Genomic DNA, 21,447 nt, shown 5'->3' on the forward strand with positions numbered 1-21,447 from the left:
CACGTGTGTGCAAATGAAGCGGTCGGTGTATGCTAATGAGGCGGTTCAAGTATGCTAATGAGGCGGCCGGTGTATGCTAATGGCGCGGTGACTCCCGTGCTGATTGGCGGGGACGCGCGGTGGAGGCTGCCCTGGGGTGCGGGCGCGCCCCCGCCCGCCGCGTTTGCGGTGTGTGCGCGGCCCCGCCATTGTCCCCTCGTGCTGTCCCCTGGTAGCGGCCGCGGCCACGGGGATTGTCCCCTCGGCAGCGCGGCCCGGCCCCCCCGACCGCGCAGCCGGAGGGTCCCGTTCGGGGCTTCGCCTGTGCAGGATTTTCAGCGTGCGCAGATTTCAGCGCAGCCCTTCCCAGGAATAGGAGCCCGAGCTGTCAAAGGCCAGGGGGGTCCCTGGGGGTCCCTTTGAGCCTGGGCACCGCCCGGCCGCTCTGTCCCCTTTGCCCCGCGCGATTTCCAATTTAGAACGTTTCCCGTCCCCTCTTTGTTCCCCTGCCCCGTCCCACGCTGCTCTGGAGCTTTTCCCTCCTGAATGGGCGCTGCCGTTCTCTGGAGCAGGGAATGCTTCGTTTCTATGGAGAAGGTCTCTGTGCAAAAGCTTATAAAGAATCGTTGTGCAAGGGAAATTTCTGTTGACTAAAATTAACGGACTTGGAGACAAGCCTGAGAGGATTCAAGTGGTCTCTTTTCCAGTATTTTCCAGTTATTTGGTACAACACCGAGCTGCCAAAGCCTGCATAAGGAATTAGATTTCCCACTGAAAAACTTCCTTGTCCACCGAATGGTCATTTACAAGTGAATGGGCTAATGCCAGACCGATGGGGAACCTGCCCCGGTAAAACCTTCACAGAGCTGGGGCACAACAGAACTCAGGAGAGGCTGTAAGTGCTTTAAACTTTCCTCACAAAGCTAATTCTCTGTGCTATTTAATTTCGAGGAAGTGACTTGCGGAGCTGGGGTAGAAGTGTTAATGGTACATGGTAATGAGGAGGGTCCTGCCTACAGGAGCCCCAGCAAGAGAAAACAGCCACCGGTGTAAAGAATAGTTGTTGGTAGTTTATTTACAACAAAATGCAACGAAAAATACAATATTAAAAATAATAAATAACTTGGAAAAAAACAGAAACTAAGTGATCTGAGAGAAATGACAGTCAAATTCTCCTGCTGAGCCTTGCACTATTGAACGTGCAGAGCAAATCAAGACTTGGTCCTTCTTTGATGGTGATGATGCATTGCCTGATGTTGCCATCAGTGCTCTAAATAAAAGAAATTAATTACTGGACATAAAAGAATCACGTGGAATTATCACCGAAATGAAATAAACCAACAAAACCTTTTTTAGTGACACCACAAAACTACAGGAGATCATAATTCAATGACCATGCTGTTCATTTAAAGCAAAACATTGTTAGACTTATTTAGCAATTTTAACTTACACATAGAAAACCAAGTCCAAACAATGGCAACAGAAAATCTCCTATCAATAAGATCTTGAATTCTCTCTTACTGCACTCACTAATTCATAAAAAGCATATACATTTGGCTTATTTCAAAGGATAACACATTGTTTTGAAGTTATAGTGCAGCAAGCTTCAAAGCAGTTTTAACAAAGTACAGCGGTCTTGTTACAAACTGAAATCCAAGGAACAAATATTTCAGTTTCAAAGTCTCTACAGCAGCAATTAATGCAAATTGGCTACTAGATGTCACAAAATCACCTTCCAGAATAATCAAAAAAGCCAAAGAACAAGGTCAAATAGTTTCTTTCCATAGGATTTATCCAGTCCTTTACAAAATTAACCATTACATTCATAAGAAATCCCATTAAGTACGTTTCAGGAATGTGCTGCTCCTCACAACTTTTGTAGGTCCCTCCCTTTTGGATTTTTTAGGAGACTGACCCTTCTGAAGCTGCACTGAATTGCCAGTTGTTTTGTAATGATTGTTCTATCCAAAATACACAAAAGTACAAGCAAAGCCTGGAGGTTTTCACAGAAACCTGAGCAAACTCATCACAGTTTTTGCTCTGAACTGTATTCTCCTTGATAAAAAATTCCTTGCCAAGTTCTAGCAGAGCTGCATCACGGGATTCTTGTCACTGGCAGAGAAGAGGAACACGGCTGTGCTCCCCAGGCTCTGAGCCTTTACTCAGTAAATCATCACAGCATTTATTTTTGCAAACCAAGTGAGGAACACCTGCAAACCCCTCGATTTTAATCCTTATAAACGTGTCTGAAAATACAACAGAAAGGGAAAAATCAGTACTGAAAACAACCCCTTCTCTTCAAGGTGCTGCGCTGAAATACTTGGACCTTCCTTCTCATTTCATTTCATGTGTGCCTACTGGGAATATTCTAGAAAAAGCCATCTTACCCTAAAGAGCAGCCAACCAAACAGAAAAAGGCGTTTAAAGATCATAATGACCAGATGGGTGACGACTGCTGGGGAAAGCAAGGCAGAACGCAGCACTGGGTACTTCTACAATCAGTGAAAACCTGGGCTATTGTTATCCAAAGCCGGGACACATTAAAGATCTTTTAATTGGCCTTGACTGGGCAGCAGCAGGAGCCAAGGTGGCTGTTCCTGACCCTGCAGTGGTGAGCCCGGTGTGGGGACACTAAAGCTGGGCTCAGCAGGGACTGTCCTGTCACTCTGACACTGCAGGATCAGGGTCTCTTACATCCCCACCAGGCAGATATTCAAATCTGTCCTGTTCAGGTAGGCTAATGATTTTTACAAATAGCTTATCCCCAAACCTACTTAATATCGTGATCAGGGTATTGGAAATCAATCAGTTACACACGAGGAAAGGTGAGACTGCTGTGGTCTAATAATGTGTGAAACCCAGATTCCAAAATGTGACTAGAAACAGTCATGTGTGAGCACCAGGACACTGAATAGAGCTGAGCAAATTTGTCTTGGACAAATTAAAAATCCCTTGAAACAGGCTTTCAGGTGGAGCAGACCTGTACTCTTTCTGTATGGGCCAAAGTCAGGCAATGAGAAAACAGCCAACATTTTATGTTTTCAAAGGTTTCCCTTTGCTGCCAGTATTCCAATCTTGATACTAAATCAATAATAACAATAGATTACACATGATCCTATGATTCCGTCATGTGCACCCTTGATAAGCCAAAATCATAAACCCATGTAGGAAAGTTTTGCTTTCAGTATTACAGCAGCTTCTTTTTAAACAAAACAGCATCACCCATCAGGTCACCAATGACTCGGAATTACCAGCTCTGGGAAGAAAAGCATGGGCAGGACATGGGAGAATGCAGGAAGTCAGACCACAGCAAACCTACAGGATTTTGCTGGCTGCAGGATTTTCACTATCAGACAAATGAACAGTTGTTTCAGTGCAGGTTGGCAGTGGAATTACTTCTGCTCCCAAAACTTCCCCCTAAATACCACGCATTCCACAAAACCTGTGCTGCAGCTGCAGCCAGCGAGGAGCTCAGTGCATTTCAGCCACTGTGCCCCTGGTTTGGGCAACCCCAAACTGAGTGTTCAATAGTCAGTGACAGCTCAGCTCTGGAGGACTCTTTCTTTCTCAATCCATCAAGTGTCAGTGGTGGCACTAAGTATCACCCACTGGGATCATGATTCGGGTAGGAGCTGTCATTCCCTGGGAATTGAACAGTGGCTCTTTGATGTCACCAAGAGACAGGAACTGCAGCAGCCATGGAACAGCAGCTTGTGTGGAAGAGAGCAAAGTGCCCCAAAGCAGGGGCAGCGGGGAAAGGGTCTCACCCAGTTCATGCTTTGAAGAGGAAGGAAGGAAAAGACCACTCCTGCAATTAATTTTTCTCCGTCTTCCACCATCTACACTTCCCTCTGGGAAACATCCTTGTCTACAATGGAATTCCTGAGATTGAAGAGTGATTTCACACACAGACCAGGAAGAGCACTTCTGGTTCCTCAACATCACCCGCGATTCATTTGCTTTTTGAAGTGACTGATTCTGTCCCCCTTCCCCAAACGAGGCAGTGCCTGCACCCAGCTCTCTGTCAGATTGTTCTGTTTAGCAAAGATGTGAGGCAGGAAAGAAAAGGGAGTCTCCCGTTTTCTTCCCTTTACATTCAAGGTCTCCCAGCCTGACTACCACTCTTCTTCCAGCGAGGAAAAGACAGAATTCATTGCTTTTGTTTCTCAACTGGCACAATTCACCTGCTTTTTTCAATGTCACAGAACACCACTGACGAACACCAACAACTCCGAGCTCACAAAAGGGCAGGGGAAAGCTAGTAAAATACATTATCTACAAGAAATAGGTGGTTCCTTTTACAAATTCTGTGCAAGGTAGAAATAGTTCAATGGCCTCAAAGTCAGTATAACTAATTACAGCTGGGGCTTTGATACAGTGATATTTTAGGTTTGAAAAGATTTGTGTTTTGTGTTTTAGGCCCCAAATCCTGAGTCATATTAAGCGAAATGTGGATCAGTTGGTGTTCAAGTACAATGAGTTACCGGTCAAAGGAGAAGCCTGAGAGTGGGAAAGGTTTTAAAATTGGTTATAAAAGAAGAAAATGGGAGGAGTTTTTTTTCTGTTAACCCTGCATTCTAGTTGGCACTACTTTGCCTCAGAAGTCCTTGGCAGATTTACTTAATACCTACTCCTAATTATAAATGCTGTGACCTAGATGAGGGTTTGCGGGCAGAATACTGCTACTGAAAGATTGGTTTGCGTTTATAGCATCCCCTCAGACTGTTCCATTGATGTCAGTAAGATGCACCATATGGCTTGAAACACTACTTTAGGAATATATAAACTACTTTCTCTTGCATGCACTTTTCAGAAGGTTTTAAGTATCAAGTCTGAGGAAAGGAGTCATCTTTCCACACCGGAAAGATTATTTGAAACAAACAAACAAACAAAACCCAACCAACAAACCACCACGACCTTTGTAGCAATTGAGTTATGTCACTCTTGCTGTGGCAGACATGGCTTATCAGGAGGAAACATGCAGGCTTAATTTAAAAGTGTTTTTTCGATGGGTCTGGAAGAGTGAGAGTTTCTGGAGCAGACTTTTTCCGAGGCCGATCTTTGGGAACTGTTAGGAAATCCGGAGCATCTGTGGAGAGAGGAGTTGATGGAGCACTAGATGGAGCGCTGCGGGTTGAGGAAGGCATGGAAATGTTAGAGATAGATATTGCCGGTGGGAAAATCCCAATCTTCTTGTTGGTAGCTTCCTGAGTGGCTCGTTCAAACTCTCGGACTTCATCCATTGTCATGTCTTCAACGAGAAGGAACGAAAGACAAAGGCATGTTAGAATCATTTCAAATAATCATTTCATTAACTCAGTTAAACTACTTCCATCCAAATCCTAAATCAGGGAATGATTGCTTATCATGCATCTCATTAAGTGATTCTCCACATGAATGCCTTCCCATTGTAAGGCGCTGACTGGAGCACAATGAGCACAATGTAAAGGAAACAAAGTTTTAAGTACATTAATCACGTCCTAATGGTTCCTCTGCCTGGGTCTGAGCTGAATAAAGATTGCTGCCTCTGTAATTGCTGGGGAAATCCAACTATTCCACAGGCAACTAAAGAATACATTTGGATACAGTCAGCAGGTAGCATTTTTCAGAACTTCAATCAAAATACAACTGAAAAGGGTTTTAAATTTTTCATTTAGATTATGAGCCCAAGTGGGCAAAGGGTTGTCATGGTTTGTTCATCTGCTGTAATTAACAAGGGATGAAAAATTCTCTCTCCTTCCCTTGGCTTGTAGCTGCAGCTTCATGCACAGGACCGAGCCTGTTCTGCTTTCCCACTAGTACAAGCCTCAAGAATTCCCTCTCACTTGACAAAGCCACAGCATTCGAAGCTTCCCAACTTTCCATGCGGAAACTGCACTTAAACCCCGGTGGGCAAGTGACAAATCCACTGCTCGATTCCCTGCAAAACCCCGGCAGGCAAACGAGACGAGGGATTAAAGGCACCCCGGAGGGGAAAGCCGGGTGCCCAGGACGGTCCCGGTGCTGCCGAGCCCCACAAGAGGGCAGCGCCATCCCAGCCTGGATCTGCCGGAGCCGAGCGAAACCTCCCATAGAATCCCAAGGGAATGACATCTGCTACAAACTGGGAAGTTGAGCAGAAAATCAGCAAGGCTCTTCTGGAACCTGCTGCTCCATGTCTGCAGTGCCTGCAAGACGCCCACCGAGCCAACTGAAGGCAATGTTAAGGTTTTTGCTGAATGTCAAGTTAAATTCACAAATTTGAAGTCTTTCATTAGACCATTTATAGATTCTTTGAGCCACGAAAGCTGAAAAACCTAGAAATAAAACCAGTAGTCTTTTAATCAATGAAGAAGTCTCACATATTCGAGTGTCTGAAGCACAGGACTGGCAGTGGGAATTAGCAAATATTTGCCAAGATCCCGTCCTTGCAGGGCACTGATGCTTTTTACCCGTACCCAGCTGCAGACATGTGCAACCTTGGCTGTCCAGGCGGCTTCCTGCTGTGTTCCGACATCACAGTAAATAAACAAAAGCGTGCGCGGTGCCGGCTGCCTTCCCTCCCCCTGCACCACATTCCAGGGACCTTTCCAGCCCACACTGGCGTTATTAGGAGTGAGAAGGACGCCTGTTCCAGATCTGACAGAAGTGCTGGCAATAAACAGATGGTCCCAGGGGAACTGTACCTACTGGTGTTGCAGAGAGGTTTGACCCTGCTTTGCTGCTTTACATCTCGTTTCACACCCTGTCACAGTGGGTGGGCATTTCTGCACTCAAAGTGTCCCAAATCCCCCTGAAATCACGGGGATTTTGATTGAGGAGTTCTGTATGACGTGAACCAAAAGCTGTCTTGGACAAATGAAGGGGACAGGAAGGTTTCTCAGTGCACTGTCCTTTGAAGTCTTGCTGAGTGGAGCCTCCAAGACTCTTCGTTTTCAATTCAGACATGAAACATTTCAATTGACTTTTACTTTTTAGCTTATCTTTGCTTTAATTTCCTTCTGCTGTGATATACACTCAAGTAAAACAGTCCTTACACTGAGCTAGGAAGACTCAGATTCACTTTTTTTTTTTTTTCATTAATAACAGCTTCTCTTCTGACCTCAATGACAATTTTTCCACATGGAAACTACAGGTGGCAGACTTCATTCAGAACCAAACCCTGAAGTGCGGAGCCAAAATCTGAACTAATTCTCTGCTAAGAAGTAACCCTGATGTCAGTGAAGCTGCTGTGTCACAAACACAAGAATTACCTTCGTGGGGAATACACAGACACATCTCCTCAGGCTGGGGACAGCTGGCACTGAGCAAGAGCCAAGGAGAGACTTGGAGCCCTTCAAGCCTTGCCCCACACTGATTACATGACTAAACCCAGCACTGAGTTCGACAGCACCATTAGCAGAAATAAAGGAATAATGACATTTCAGGAGCAAAGGCCACTGCATCTTCTCTATTTGCAGAGAGTATCAATCTCTAATTTTAGACTTCTACTTGTGGAGCCCAAATTAGGTAATTAAGTGCCTTATGAAATCTCCAGACTTTGAACCAGAGAACCTACACAGAAACCTGTCCTTTTCCACAAGCCACTGTAACATACTTCTGAAAATACCTCCCACCTTGTTGGTAGCTAATCAATGATGGCGACATTAAAGTTACCTTGAAAAGAGTGAATAACTCATTAGATTTTTTTTTTTTCCTGGTGAAAGAAAGAATTTTGTGAGTCCCATAGAAGTTTTCCACTCCCCATGTTCTTGGCTTTTTGACTGGACCACTGTCAATTCCTGCATTTTTTAACTATTCAAAGAATAGAAAGTAAAAATCCTCTTTAACTTCCTCTTTGTGCATCCAACTGAAATTTGAGCACTGTGTTTTCCTGGAAGACAGGGAGCTGTATGTGAGCCCAACCCCACCCTCCCATACATAACTGGCAGGGTTACAGTGCAAACCAAAGGCAGGATTGCACATCATGGAGGAAGACTCTGTTCTTATTGAAGCAAAACCTCCCCAAAATTCCACTGACTGATCAGCAATTGGTTCCTCTTCTCTGGTCTGTGCAGGTGAATTGGCTGAGGATGGGCAATATGTTTTAAAGATTGACATACTCTTGCTTTGGCATGGCTCTCTATTTCATCCACAGTAGATGAATGTTGGTTGCAAACTTTAATGTTGGTTTTTTCATGCATATTTTTCTCGTATTCTCGAACATCATCCATAGTCATATCTGTAAAAAGTTCAAAATTGTTGGCATTTTCCATTGATTCAGTGCAAACTTCATTTTCTTTTTTTCTAAGGAGAAGGTTCTAGGAACACAAAGTCTTTCAGCAGAAGCCAACAAAGGTTTTTTTAAAAAGCAAGGAGCAACTAGCTTTATGAAAATTGCCTCATAAAGGTAGTTGTGTCAGCCAAGGAAGGTGCGAGGTTAAGTCAAAGGGAGTCAGAGAACAGGAAGGAGTGGAAATTGTTCAGGAGTATCTGTGTAATGTAAGGTAGGCAGGAGATACTGAAGTGCAGGCCTTGGCAAAGGCCAAGATCTTCTAAAGAGATTTTAGAAGATCCTTTGGAATAAAGGATAGATACAGAAATATTATAAATATTTACTTACCTTTCCAGCACTTGCAAGAAGAGTTTTTGTTAACTTTGCATTGTACATCTCATAACCAGCAAAACTCTTAGTGTTAGAGCCCACACCAGTTTAGATTCCAGAAACCAACACTTAAACTGGTAAGTGAATTAATAGTGACTATGTTAGTGGTTGTGTAGCCTCAGGCGATTGAATGAATGATGAAAATTAGAAATATCCCACCAATGAGGCTGATCCCAGCAGCAGGATCACTGAGCACTGCCCAGCCTGGCGGGGGAGCCCCCCCAGCACAGCCTGTCGGGTGCTGTGGAACACCAGGCAATGGTTAACACCTTTAACAGCATTTGTCATCAACCACAACTCCGGCAAAAACATCAAGAATCCAATAATTGACCTGTGACTCTTCCGAGTATTCCCATGCTTTCCATAAATCCACTGGGGAGTGAGGAGTCAGAACAGGAGCAGTGTCACAGTCTGGTCTGTTCTTTATGATGCTTTGGTAACTCCAGAGCCTCGTAAAAACAGCCATCAACTTTTTACTCAAAACACTTCAAGAGCATTTTATTAGCACAGTCGGCTTGCAAATAGGTGCCCCTTTGGTCATGCACTGTGACCTGCTCTTGAGGCTCCCATTTCCCACAAGTTTATGATGTGCCACAGGGATTTGGGAATTCTTGTATCGCACCACTCCTTGTTCTGTGCTGTGAGGCTCCTGCTGCATTTTATGAGGCAGCTTTTAAGGCAAGACACAACTTCAGCTGTTGTGGTGGCAGCACAATGTCATAATTCATCAGTAAAGAACAAGGCAGTCTAAAATTTTGATCCAAAGGAAACACGGAATACCCCAAACTCATACTCTTTCAGTCTTTTACTGTTATCTAGAATACTGTTAGAATGAGAAACAAGCTCAGAAGCCGTGTCAGTAACATGCTGGGATGCACTTTGCCAAGCACAGAACATGCTCTTTATTAGTAACACTGAGAAAATAGAATTTCTTAATAATAAAGCTAAATACAGTTTAGTAAATTAAATGATAAAACACATCCATACTTACAGGGTCAGTAACAGCAACCAGTCATTAACAGAACACATTGTTTATTAAACTGATTATTTGATTCAGTTTTGCTGACTACCATCATCTCCAGGTCTTTCTCAAACTTTCATTTTAAAAGGTGTTATTAGACATTTAGAAATTCCATTTTTGATGCTAGATTATTATTAGATAATAATCTAAATTAAATATTATTAGATAATAATTATTATTAGATGCCTATTTCATTAAGCCCAGTTTTCTTAGGTTTTTTACTTAGGCTGATAATTAAGCTCTAAAAATACACTGTATTAGTTAGTAAAAAAGCTCCCTCTGACAGGAAAAATCCACAGGATAATTGTGTATCACAGTATTTCATTTGTGGAAAGAGTATTTTTGGCAGGGAGATTTCAGACTTAGGAGGGGAAAATCTATACTGAAATGTTTTTGAGCTAAACCTGTTTGGTATGTTTAACTTTATGGTTATTCATTTGTCATCATTATCAGTAACTCTGCTAAAGTGCAGCTGACACTTTGCTCCTCAGTAACATTCTCCATCTCTCACTGTATAGATATTTTGGGTAGACTGGGAGCAAATTTATGGGCTCAATTTTTACACGAAGTCAGGCTGTTTTATTTAAAGTTACCAGTTTCCCTGACTTGCTAGAGGAAGAAGAACGGATTGCTCTATTTCAGGTAAAAAAAGAAACAAATCTAAAAAAAAAAAAATAGTTCTGAAGAACTCTCTCAATGGATATAAAATTCTCTCACTAGTTTACAGCTATCCCAATAGAAAAAGATATTTTTAGCAGTTTCAGTATTTTTTGACCATTACAGCACAAGATTTTCATGCAGCATTAAATTTATAAGAACACTGTGATTTCAAAAGCAATTTTTTCTCCATTTCCAAACAATGAACCCACTGAGTTTGTGGTTAAATTCCAGTGCAGGGCTGTGACACCTCTGAGATGTGTTTGCAGCAGTGACTGTTCCTGAGCAACGCCCAATGGTTCTGAGCTCTGATGAGAGAGGTCTCCCTCACCCATGAAATGCCCCAAACTGGTGTTTCCTGAAGCTTGAGGAGGGTCTAAAAAGGCATTCTAATATATTGCCAAATTCCCATGAAGTGTTACAGGCCTGTCTCAGAACTTGTTTGAAGAGTAGCTGATTATGGATATACCTTACAGAAAGTCCATGTCAAAGGTACAAACCCAGTGAGCTCGTTTCAGACAATGTCATTGCCTGGTTTGATATTCAGATTGCTTTGTCCTGCTGGAAGTGCCCACATCCCCACAGCTGCCTCATGGATTCCCAACACTTTTTGCAAGCAGCTGCTGCTGAATCAGACCCTGCAGGATTTATGCTTATGTACATCTTTTTTTTCAGAAAAGCTCCATCTTTTCCTTGTTGCAATCCATATCAGTAGTTTAACAGTTTCCTAAAGAGCTGGAAATGTGTTGGATCAGAGGCCTTAGGAGTCTGCAGTACGGAAATGGCTGCAAGTTAAGGCAGCCCTGAGAAGAAGCTTTATTCAAACCTGCACGAGGTTCTCCATACGGATGACCCCTGCCTGCAGTGCAGGTGAGGGCACTGGTGCAGGTCCTTTGACATGCTGGGATGGAAAGGCATCCCTGGATGCTGCCTGCTGCCTAAATCCAGCATCCCTGGAAGTGTCCAGGGCCGGGCTGGATGGGGTCTAGTGGAAGCTGTCCCTGCCCATGGAAGGGGGCAGAAGGGGAAGAACTTTGACATGGCTCTATCTCCTCCATGAACAACTCACACTAGGACCTGATGATCCATGAAATCAGATGGAAACCTGCTGTTAATTGTCTCAGGCTTTGCATCAGCCCTTTGAAAGGATCTGGCCCTGGAGGACACTCACCATACCACTCATCCACCCAGGCAAACGCCTGCCGGTGACCGATCAGGAGGATGTCTCTGACCACCTGCAAACAAGGAAAGGGTTAAAGGCCTCAGCAGCAACAAAACGTCTCAGCTGCGTCTTTGAGCAGTGAGAAACCCTCTGACAGTTTTGTGTCTAAAAAGTCATGCTGGCTCTGAAGGGCTCCTAGTCCAGCTTCCCACTGGAAGTGGATCTGTTGCCAACACTGAGTCATGACTTTGACTAGCACGGGAATCCATTTGGGAATGTGTACAGACACCAGTAATCTTTGGCCAATTAGACATTCTGGATGTCTTCTTTTCCCTTCTCAGTTTTTCAAACATGTAGAAGGTCAATGCTATGAAAAATTTTATCACCTTGTAGTTATGCTATTCATTAATTGGTATTTCAGTAGACTGGTTGGAAAACTTCCCCACTCTCTGTTCCTAAGGAATTCTTCACCTCACTGCTATGTGTATGGGACCCCTGTGTACTCAGAAATACTTCAGCTGATATATTGGTCACCGCACTGAAAATGTTATTGATAGTTTTTCTCAACCTCAGGCCGGAGCAGCTCCGGGCTTTGTCACATTTGTACCCAGAGTGAAGTCCTGGGCTCTGCTCCAGCTCTTTCAGACCTTGTGAGAGGTCTGAGCAGCCTGGGCCAAGCTCCCAGGCTTCTCCACAGCCATAGCCACATTCCTGTGAGTGCTCGAGTTCTGCCTATGTGAAGGATAAGAAACAGCTCCTGTTTCACTGACCTTGTGTACAAATTGCTCTACTCTGGTTTGAAGTCCCCAGACTTCAAATTTCACAGTCACAAGTTTGTAGGAACACATAATTGGCTGATGGGTCTCTCTCCAGCCTTCTTTCAATTGGCCTCTCCCAGTTTTCTGTGACTTGAAGTATTTGGGATCCTGCAAAACAAAGAAAACATACAGGGAAATGCAGGAGGGGAAGTGGTGTTTGTCAGTTTGCTAAAGTAAAAGTTTTGGTAAGACAAAACATGCTAATAAATATTATGTAAAAGTAATAGGAAATTGACTTTTAAAATGCACTAGAATATCCTAAAATCGAAGTGTGGCAGTGAATCAATGGCAGCATATTCATGGAGATGCATTGACGATCATATCATCCAGGACGTTTTCTGCTGTAAGAAAATCTGTAATTGCAAGTCATTACAGTGCAGTGCACTCCAAGGGTTATTTATGGCCTTTGAGAAAAAAAAAAAAAAGTGTCTTCTTTAGAGCCTGCTTTTCCACTGCCCCTTGGTGTGAACTGCTCGTACTCTCCTGAAATCGTGTCCAGTTGGAGCTTTGACACTTCAACACTCACCCTGACAATGCCATTTTCAGTTTAAAGTGAACTTGTTCATCCTAAGCTAAGTAGGAAACCCCTGCAGTTTATCCATCTCTGGTTATAACTGAGTTATGAGCAAACACTGAGTAATCCCAACTCTGTTTCTCTTTTGGGAACTGGGAAATCGAAGGAACTAGGAACTACAACGTTGAAATTACAGCATAATTTTGTAAAACCATTAAAGGCATTCGTTCATATTTTTAAAGCTTACTTTCATCTGTACAAGATACAGTTTTATCTATGAAAGTGTTATTTTCCATATTGGTATAATTCTATTTCCCTTTATGTCCAATCCTGCTAATTATATCTTGTAAATAGAAATAATTTATGGTTAAACACTGACTGTCAGAACTTGAAAATTATGTCATTTCAGAATATTCATAGTGGAGCATCTAAAATCTGTCCTGAAGAGTAACCAGCAGTGCTCAGCTGTGTTCTTTCCCCAGTGCTGAGGTCTGGGAAGATCTTTTGTTATAAAAGCAGTTAAACATCCACTTAAATAATGCTTAGATTAGGCATTAAATGGATGACAATCAGGAGAAAAATCAAAAAATTGATAACTCCTCTGATCTTCATTTTGCTTCATTCAATGTGAGCTTATGTACCACCCAGCATTCATGTTCCCTCCTGTTTAGTTATCTCTTGACTTCTGGTTTTATCTTAAACTGAAGCTCTGCCATTAAGGCCTCTCTACAAAGCCCTAATGAGGTGACAGTCTTTCCTCCCTGTGAAAGTCACTGCTTTTATTGCTGACACAGGCTTTGGAAAGGGGAGACTTTGAGCTCACAGTATAATGAGGTTTCAATGTTAAGTTACCATAAAAACAGTTCAGCATCATCATTTATCGGAGCTACACCCCCCTGTATAGCACAGCTCACGGGCACAGGCTGCTGCCAATCTTCTCACCCAACAAAGCTCAACCACTGATGGATCTACACACTTGCTGGTTGAAAGAGTTGTTTATTAATTGATCATTGCCTGAAGCAATCTAAATAATAATAATAATACTACAAATAAAAATAAAAAAAAAGGAAAGAAGACATAATATTCAGAAAGATGCAAAATTCTAGTTGGTGGTTCCTTAAAAAAAGAAATCATTGCAGAAAATATGATTTGAAATACACCTGCAAAATATTCCAGTGTGAAATAAGAATCTCTAGAAAGTAAAATAGTTTTCTGTAAGTCAGGGTCTGCTATTTCCTACACACACACAGTGCTGGTGCGATGGAGCCACTTCCTTGACTCAGCATTTCAGACACACACTTTAATAATTCTGAGTGTTGTACTTCACAATCCTTCAGAGATAACCAGATCTATAATGGAATAACTTCAGTGCAGTCCAAAGGATTTAATGTAATCAATTTGAGTCGGTATCAAACATCAAGAAATTCTAACTAGAGATGAAATAATGAATAACTGCCCTGCCTCACTGCTTGGCCCCGAGTTTTACGGGTTGGGTCTGGTTTGGTTTGGTGAATTTGATCCAGCAGACAAGGGGACACAGAGTGGGAATCACTCTGAACTTGGCAGCCCCCAAATCCCCCACTGACTGCGACGCAACGGATCCATGACCACTCACTCCCAGGTGCAGCTTCCCTCAACAGCACCCAGAGATGGCACCTCTGCACGCCTTAATCCTGCCCCTTGTTCTCGAAGGACACCAGGATTAGTCACAAATTGGCTGGGGAGCTCCATGGGAAGAGCCAGCCGAGGATGGACGGTTCGGGCAACTCACATCAAACAGCTCTTAGGGAAATTCCTGCCTCTCTGGAAACATTGACATATTGATACTATAAAACTGCAGACTGAGGAATGGAAGCCAGACCTCGGAGGAACAGATTTCCAGCCTGCTGTATGAAAGATCAAGGTGTTAAAGACTTTTCTGAGTGCTTGCTCAGGAGCCTGAGACTCAAAGGCTGCACACGAGCCAAGCAGGGGGATGTAAGGCACACTGTGACATTGGGCAAAGTCAACTTGAGAATTTGATGTCTGGGCCATCAATTCAAAGGGCACAAATGTTTGACAGAGGTGAGCTGTTGTGAGGAAAACTAATATCCCAGCTGCTAAAAAATTACATGTTTTACGACATCTTGACTGCTTTAGAAAGACTCAAATTCTTTCTCAGCAATTGATTGTGCTATGGATCATACAAGGAAGCCTTTAGGGCAAAAATCTCTGCATTCACCTCTGTATTTTTACACCTTTCCTCAGCCTCTGCTGTTGACCATAGCCATGGGCAGCAGGCCATGCCAGAGGGACTTTGGTGGGACCAGGACTGCTCATCTTTTGCTCTTCAGTGCCTGATCCAGAGCCTACTGAAATTAATGAGAACTTGGACAGGAATGATTTTATGTGCCTCAGGGGTTCAAATTGCCAGATTAGGACTCACAACCTGGAATTCTTCCTGCAATTAGGCACATAAGGTCCTTCTATAACAAAAAATGAAGCAGGGCTGATATTTTTCCATTAAAAGCAAGTAGAAATGATATTGGTACCCAGCACTGCCTCTCTCAGCAGCACTTGTGGCACACGTACTTGAAGCTTTTCTTCCTGTGACTAGAAACTGGGCAAGCTGAACTTTGCTCTGACCCCACTTTTATGTTATTATTGAGATAATTAATTTTGTGCATTCCTTATTTTTGCTTTTAGACACCCGTGCCTTTCTTCCTAGAGAAGGCATCATCCAAAGAATACTTTATCTATTCACTATTTTCCCCTTGATTTATCTACTGGGAAAATCCTCAATCTGTTTTAAATGTAATGGCATAGCTAAAATCTTTTTGTTTAAATAACCTTCTTGTCCTTTTATCAGACACAATTTATTAGGAAAGCCCATCTGGCAAATCCTTTTGCTAGAGGAGCAAAACCTACTCTGTATTTGCAATACATTATTGCCAGGTGCAGAGTGATTTAAAAATAGCACTTCTGCCAACAGAGCAGAAACATCATAACCCGTGAGCAGGTCTTAGTTGAGAATAAAATGTAAAATTACAATGAAATAAAATCCTCTGCATGTGGGATATGGATTCAAACCTAGCACTCTCCCAGGATTTATTACTTAGACCACGAGTCAATGTGGTTATTGATGGAGTCTATTATTTACCGTTTAGCATTTATTTACTTAAATTTCCTCATGGACGTCACGGCCATCAGACCTGGAACGGTAACGCCCTTTCCAGGAAGCAAACACAGCCCTGGGTTGTTGCAATGCCTTCTCCAATTAATTCTGAGCTGTTACTTTGTACTCGGGGTTAAATAATGAAATGCATTTGTTGTTTACAGAGAACCTCCAAACCTGCCTGCCACACTTGCCCTCGGCTCTGCCGCGGTACCAGGCCTGATTGGAAGCTGCCACCCCACCCTGGAGCTGGCAGCACCTCCTTGTGTGTGCTGGGAGCCTGCATGGGACACCTTGGCAGCCTTGTCACCCTTCTGTCTCCCCTTGCTGCTTGTGTGGCCATTCCAGCATGGCCAAAGGTCCCCAGGCTGAACCTGCTGCCAGAGGTGAAAGTGGAGCCTGCTTGTGCCACCCATCCTGTTCCCTCCCTGGAAGCACCCAGGTGTCCCTGAAACAGATCCTTCCTTATTTTTAATGCCTGGATTAATTTTTTCAGGCTGCTATGGCAATATCATGGTGCTTTTGAAGTGCAATTATTTTTTCCCTCTTTATGCTAAAGACCATTTTGTTTGATCTTGAATTTCAGAACCAATCATGGGTTTAATACCTGTCATCTGGCATATCAGCATCAGCTGTAGTTGCTAGGTTTTGGATTTCAGCTTTTACAGCCAGGGCTCAGGAAAGATTTATTGTTGTAAAGATGCTACCATAGACATTTATGTGGAGTCATTTTTTAAAGACTTTTAAAAAAATTTCCATTAAATGGTATTTTCTGGAAGATCCAGCTAAATACTTAAGAACTGTAAATATTGGGACAGTTCTGAGGTGTTAAAATATGATAATCCAGCCAGCCTTTATGTAAACTCACACACTAAGTGAGTAAGGAAAAGGAAATGTTCATACTTTATCATATCCTTCAGTGAACTCCTGTGCTGACACGGGGCTCACACTCACCGGGGGCTGAGGCAGCTGGAGTATTTCAGCTACCGTCATTTAGTGATGTGACAGAGGTTTTGTTACTCTGGAAGCACTTGGACAGGCCTAAGGTGGACGTATCACAGAGCAGCTGTGCTAAAGGAGAAAAGCTAGCAATGGAAGAAGTAAACTGCAGCAGCTGCATGGAATCTGTTTAGAAGCAGCCTGAAAGGTTTCTTCCATTTGTCCAGCCCTCCGTTGCTTTGTTATAAACAGGAAATGAAATGTTAATTCTGAGAACTTGAATATGTTTGCACTGAACATTTTGCTCAGTAGCTCACAGCTATGGTAAATGTTTCATTTCGCGAATGATTCACTGGAGGCCCTCACTCCTCAGCATAGCTCAGCTTTGTTCTTTTCTATGTTTCAGACAAATATATCTGTCTATATAGCTGGTGATACATATTCATCGATGCTAAAGTCACAAGGAAATGACTTCACAAAATGTACAATTACTTTTACCTGGCTGGTACATTCTCTGTACCGACACACAAAATTCTGTGCTCGATGCAATATGTACATCCAGATTTGGAAACACATGTGGCTCCTTACACACAAACAGGCAAACTTGTTAGCTGGGATCTAGGATAGACCTTTTTCCATTTGGAACCTCACATTTAAACTTCTTAAAACTTAATGGGTTGGATCCATGCTTGTAAAAAAGCCCTGCATTTAGGATGTGGCTACTTCACAATGGAGTTTATAGATGGTCGTGAAGCTAAAGGGAGGTCACCTGCTTTGGGATACTTGAATTGCTGCAGTTTCACCTCCTCCAGCCTTCCACAAAGGCAGAAATCAGCTCAGCCCACGATAGAAGTGGACTCTGTAAGTGTTTGTAATAGCTCACAACACTGTTTTCTGATTCACCCTTGACCTGGTGATTTCAGTCCTGTGCACACTGCCAGGTAAGCCCTTCATCCTTACGGGAATCCCAATCACTTGGAGGATTCTTTACAAGAGATCCCTCAGTATTACTGGTAGAGGCTCCCTTAAAGTGTCCTGCAATGAGGCAACAGCTCTCCTTAAGCCTCCAGCTAACTGGATTCTTCACTTTTCAATTTTAGTTAATATTTAGAAGGAGAGAAAAGCAAATATGCACAAAGTTGAATTCAATCATTTTCCCTTCAGCCAGGACATTTTCATGGAACACACTTCCTCTCTCAGCACCGGTGAGAACGAGCTGTTCAACTCAAATGGAATATTATACATACAAGGATTATTTATATATTTTGTCTTTTTATGTGTGAATCACTATTATGGAAATGAAAATGGAATCTGCTTTTAAGATTCATGTCAGGACAACTGAAAAACTACTTTTTAGATCATAGGTGGGAGGACACAGTGGCTTTGTCCTTCTACCATCAGGCTCATGAGTCCCAGCACAGAGCAAGCAGAGGAAGTAGTGTGTAAAGGCTTTAAATTATTTAAGCTACTCCCCAGCATGCAGCATTACAGCTAAATAATATTGTTTCCTGTTAAATCTGAAGTGCATTTTTAATTGAAGAGAATGTGCTTTTGTCAGGATGTAAAGAAAATTAAAGCTCATTTCTAGAAGCTGCCAAACACACTGACCCTGATAAAGAACTTGTTTTATTTTAAGCCTGTGAAAGAGCCACTGAAATGAAGAGATTACTGACATGCCTGAAGTTAAAATTGTTCTCATTGGTCTTTCTGGATGGGAGTCAGGACATTTATCCTGTGGGATCTAATGGTTAAATCCTGAGGATTGCACTTCACTTTTAATCTTTAAACTTAGTATCAGTTCAGATTACATGATCTAAAAGCAGCCAAATTATTGCTATTAGTGCAACTAAAATACCTTTCAAAAGCTTACACTAACTGGGTTTATCCAAAGCTGCTATTTGGGAAACACAAACCCTTTCTCATTTGCATAGAATTACTGTTCTGATTGAAAACAGACGGAAATTACATTTACAAACATTAAAAATCTTTTTATAGTCTCTAAATTATGTAAGAGGCCTCATCAGAAATGGGAATTTGGCTTCATGTTCGTCATATGGTAGCATAAAAACCCCATAGTTTGTAAACTTTGAAAGATCCACTATTTTCAACTATTATTAATTCACTATCAATTACAGCATGTGCACAATCAAATGCTAAAGGTGTTCTTACTGCGCTATATGAATTCTGAGACAGAATTTGGTAGTCAACAGAAAAATCATCCATCAGTACAGAAGAAAACAACAGATGCTGGGCTATTTTTGTTGTTTAAACTCATATAAAATTCCATTTCGCTTGGAATTTAGATTTGTCTTTGAAATAGCAACACAAAGACTCTTAAAATGCTTTTCTTCTTTAAGATGAGCCTGTTTTTCTGTACCAGGAGATTAATCATAGGGAAATTATGCTTAACAGTTGGCTATTAAAATGAGCAGGAAAGTTGCGAAACCGGTTGTCACCTTTGTGTTTACAATTTCTGAAGTGCAGAGACTGAGATGAAAAATCTCACAGGATTTCTTTAAAGTACAGTCAAATGCTGACCCGTTCCATTAGCAGCTCATTCCTAAAGGGAGCCAGAAGCCATGGAGCTCAGATAAGATGATGGGACCAATAAGCTGTTTCATGAGGTGTTATATAATTTTTGGTACTAAACAGATGGGTTTCATTATCTAAGGAAAGTAATAAAATTACTTTTCATTCTACTGTAGGCTGAGTTTTGGTTTATGACCCGTACATAACATTCAAAATAGAATCTATATAAATGGAAGATAACAAGTACTCGACTTTTTTAGTCCGAAACTCATGTCTCCTATAGTATAGAAATATATTCCTTGGCAAGTCCTCACTTTCTATCCTAAAAATGATTATGTAGTCTCGTTTTAGATAGTTAAACAGCTGCCATACTCACTGCCAGCTATGAATATAGACTTGGCTTCAGAGGCAAATCATATCTCCAAAATTAAATGCGAGCATAGATCCGATCATTCCTCTCTAGCTGCTTGTTGTGAACCATCATTTATCAACTCTGAGATTAAAACATTGAGACCTCATCTTCATTTGCATGGTGGCTGCTGATTTCAAACAGTGAATTGCATTGACCTAGAAGAAGCACGCTCTTCAGAGATGTGCTGCATCAAATATACATGGGAGCAATTTCCGAGGGAGTTTTCAGAGTGACTCTGCCTGCTGCCATTGATGCTTTTTGGCAGATCTGCTGCAGTCTGCAGTGTGCTTCAGTCCCTCTTGGTCTTGTGTCATTGTTCCCTTCAAGCAATTGTGCACCAGCCCCTTGTCAGTGCAGCACAGCTGTCCTTTGCCGGGCTTGGGCACTTTGCGGGACTCACTGATCAGGGTGAGATGCAAGCAAGGACAGCAGGGGTGCTTAAAAGTGCTCAGATCTGCAAACTCTTCACTGAGTTTCATAATGCAAAGGAAAGGCCTTTCCTAGTTTGGACAAATTCAGCTGAATATCAAAGGTCTGGTACAGGATGTGTTCTGATAAGGGGAGGAAAGCATTTCAAAGAATCATCTGCAAAAGAAAATGTCGGGCAGTCTATACAGAGAGGCTGCTGTCTGCTTCCCCTCTAACCAAATGCTCTTGAAATATTATTGACCAGCAAGATTTTATACAAAAAGAAAACGGTTTTGATTCCTATCCAGGCTCTTCTAAAGCCCCTTACCTTCCTTTCCTCACCAGTTCACAGCCAAGTTGCCTCTTACCTCTGATTCCTTGTAATAGCGCTCGGGAATCTCATCGCTGGCAATATCAATAAAGCAGACTTCTCGCTCCAGATCTTTAGCCTCTTTGTCAAAAATCTGCAAGAGTTAAAGAAATTCAAGGCTGTTACAGAACAACACCTTCACAAAATCCACCTGGAATAACTGTTCCAAGCAGTTTCAATGACTTGTGCAACACAATCTATTTTAGCTTGTGCCTGAACAGCTTTGTGTAAAATACTTGAGTTTTTGCAGGAACACGGTCACGTTCTCCATCCTACTCATGTTCAGCACTTCCTGCTCCCACTGCTGTACTTCCTTGGATTTTTTTGGAATGAAGACTTTGATTACAAACAGCAAAGTCAACAATTTGGATTGGTTTTGCTGTACTCTCCAATCTTTGTACTAGAGTCTGTCACTGTGTAAAAAACCCGACTCTCTGGACTCGGGGTGTTTTCACCCTCTAAGGACTACAGCAATGTGCAGGTGGTTTGCTGGGAACAGTCAGTCTGAGTTGTTACACTGAGAATCAAAATTTTGCTTGAACTGCCTCAGTGGCAACTGCAAATTTCCCCAACCCATCCGTGCACACACATTTCAATCCTTTAGGACCTTGTTTGGGGCAGCAAGGCTCCTGTTCTATGCAAGGCAAACGATGGAGATATTTTGAAAATCCAGGTCATTTGCAGCTGCAGCGCAGTATCCTTCTGTGCCTGTGTCCATAATTTAATTATTTAGGCATCTCAGTGACCCATGTGACTTACACTGTGTCTGCAATACATTTCCCTCATGATTCTGAGACTTGGAAACAGCGCTGAGCTAAAAGGGTACCATGAATTAGTGCCATGAAATTCAGGGAAGTTGTG

General features: G+C 42.4%; 1 protein-coding gene across 1 annotated transcript in view; it reads right to left on the reverse strand.

Moving 5' to 3' along the window:
- Window positions 1–1,029: 1,029 nt before the first annotated feature.
- PITPNC1 (phosphatidylinositol transfer protein cytoplasmic 1) overlaps window positions 1,030–21,447 on the reverse strand; it is a 79,255-nt gene continuing 58,837 nt past the window's right edge. The window contains exons 6-9 of the mRNA XM_066200348.1: window positions 20,585–20,680; window positions 12,213–12,368; window positions 11,452–11,515; window positions 1,030–5,230 (exon numbers count right to left, since the gene is read on the reverse strand). Of these exons, the coding sequence (XP_066056445.1) occupies window positions 4,971–5,230; window positions 11,452–11,515; window positions 12,213–12,368; window positions 20,585–20,680 (576 nt within the window). The 3' untranslated portion in view covers window positions 1,030–4,970. The remainder of the gene's footprint in view (window positions 5,231–11,451; window positions 11,516–12,212; window positions 12,369–20,584; window positions 20,681–21,447) is intronic.

The sequence above is a fragment of the Chamaea fasciata genome, unplaced genomic scaffold (assembly GCF_029207755.1).
Source record: "Chamaea fasciata isolate MVZ Bird 193981 ecotype frontalis unplaced genomic scaffold, bChaFas1.0.hap1 SCAF_19, whole genome shotgun sequence".
Taxonomy (NCBI): domain Eukaryota; kingdom Metazoa; phylum Chordata; class Aves; order Passeriformes; family Sylviidae; genus Chamaea; species Chamaea fasciata.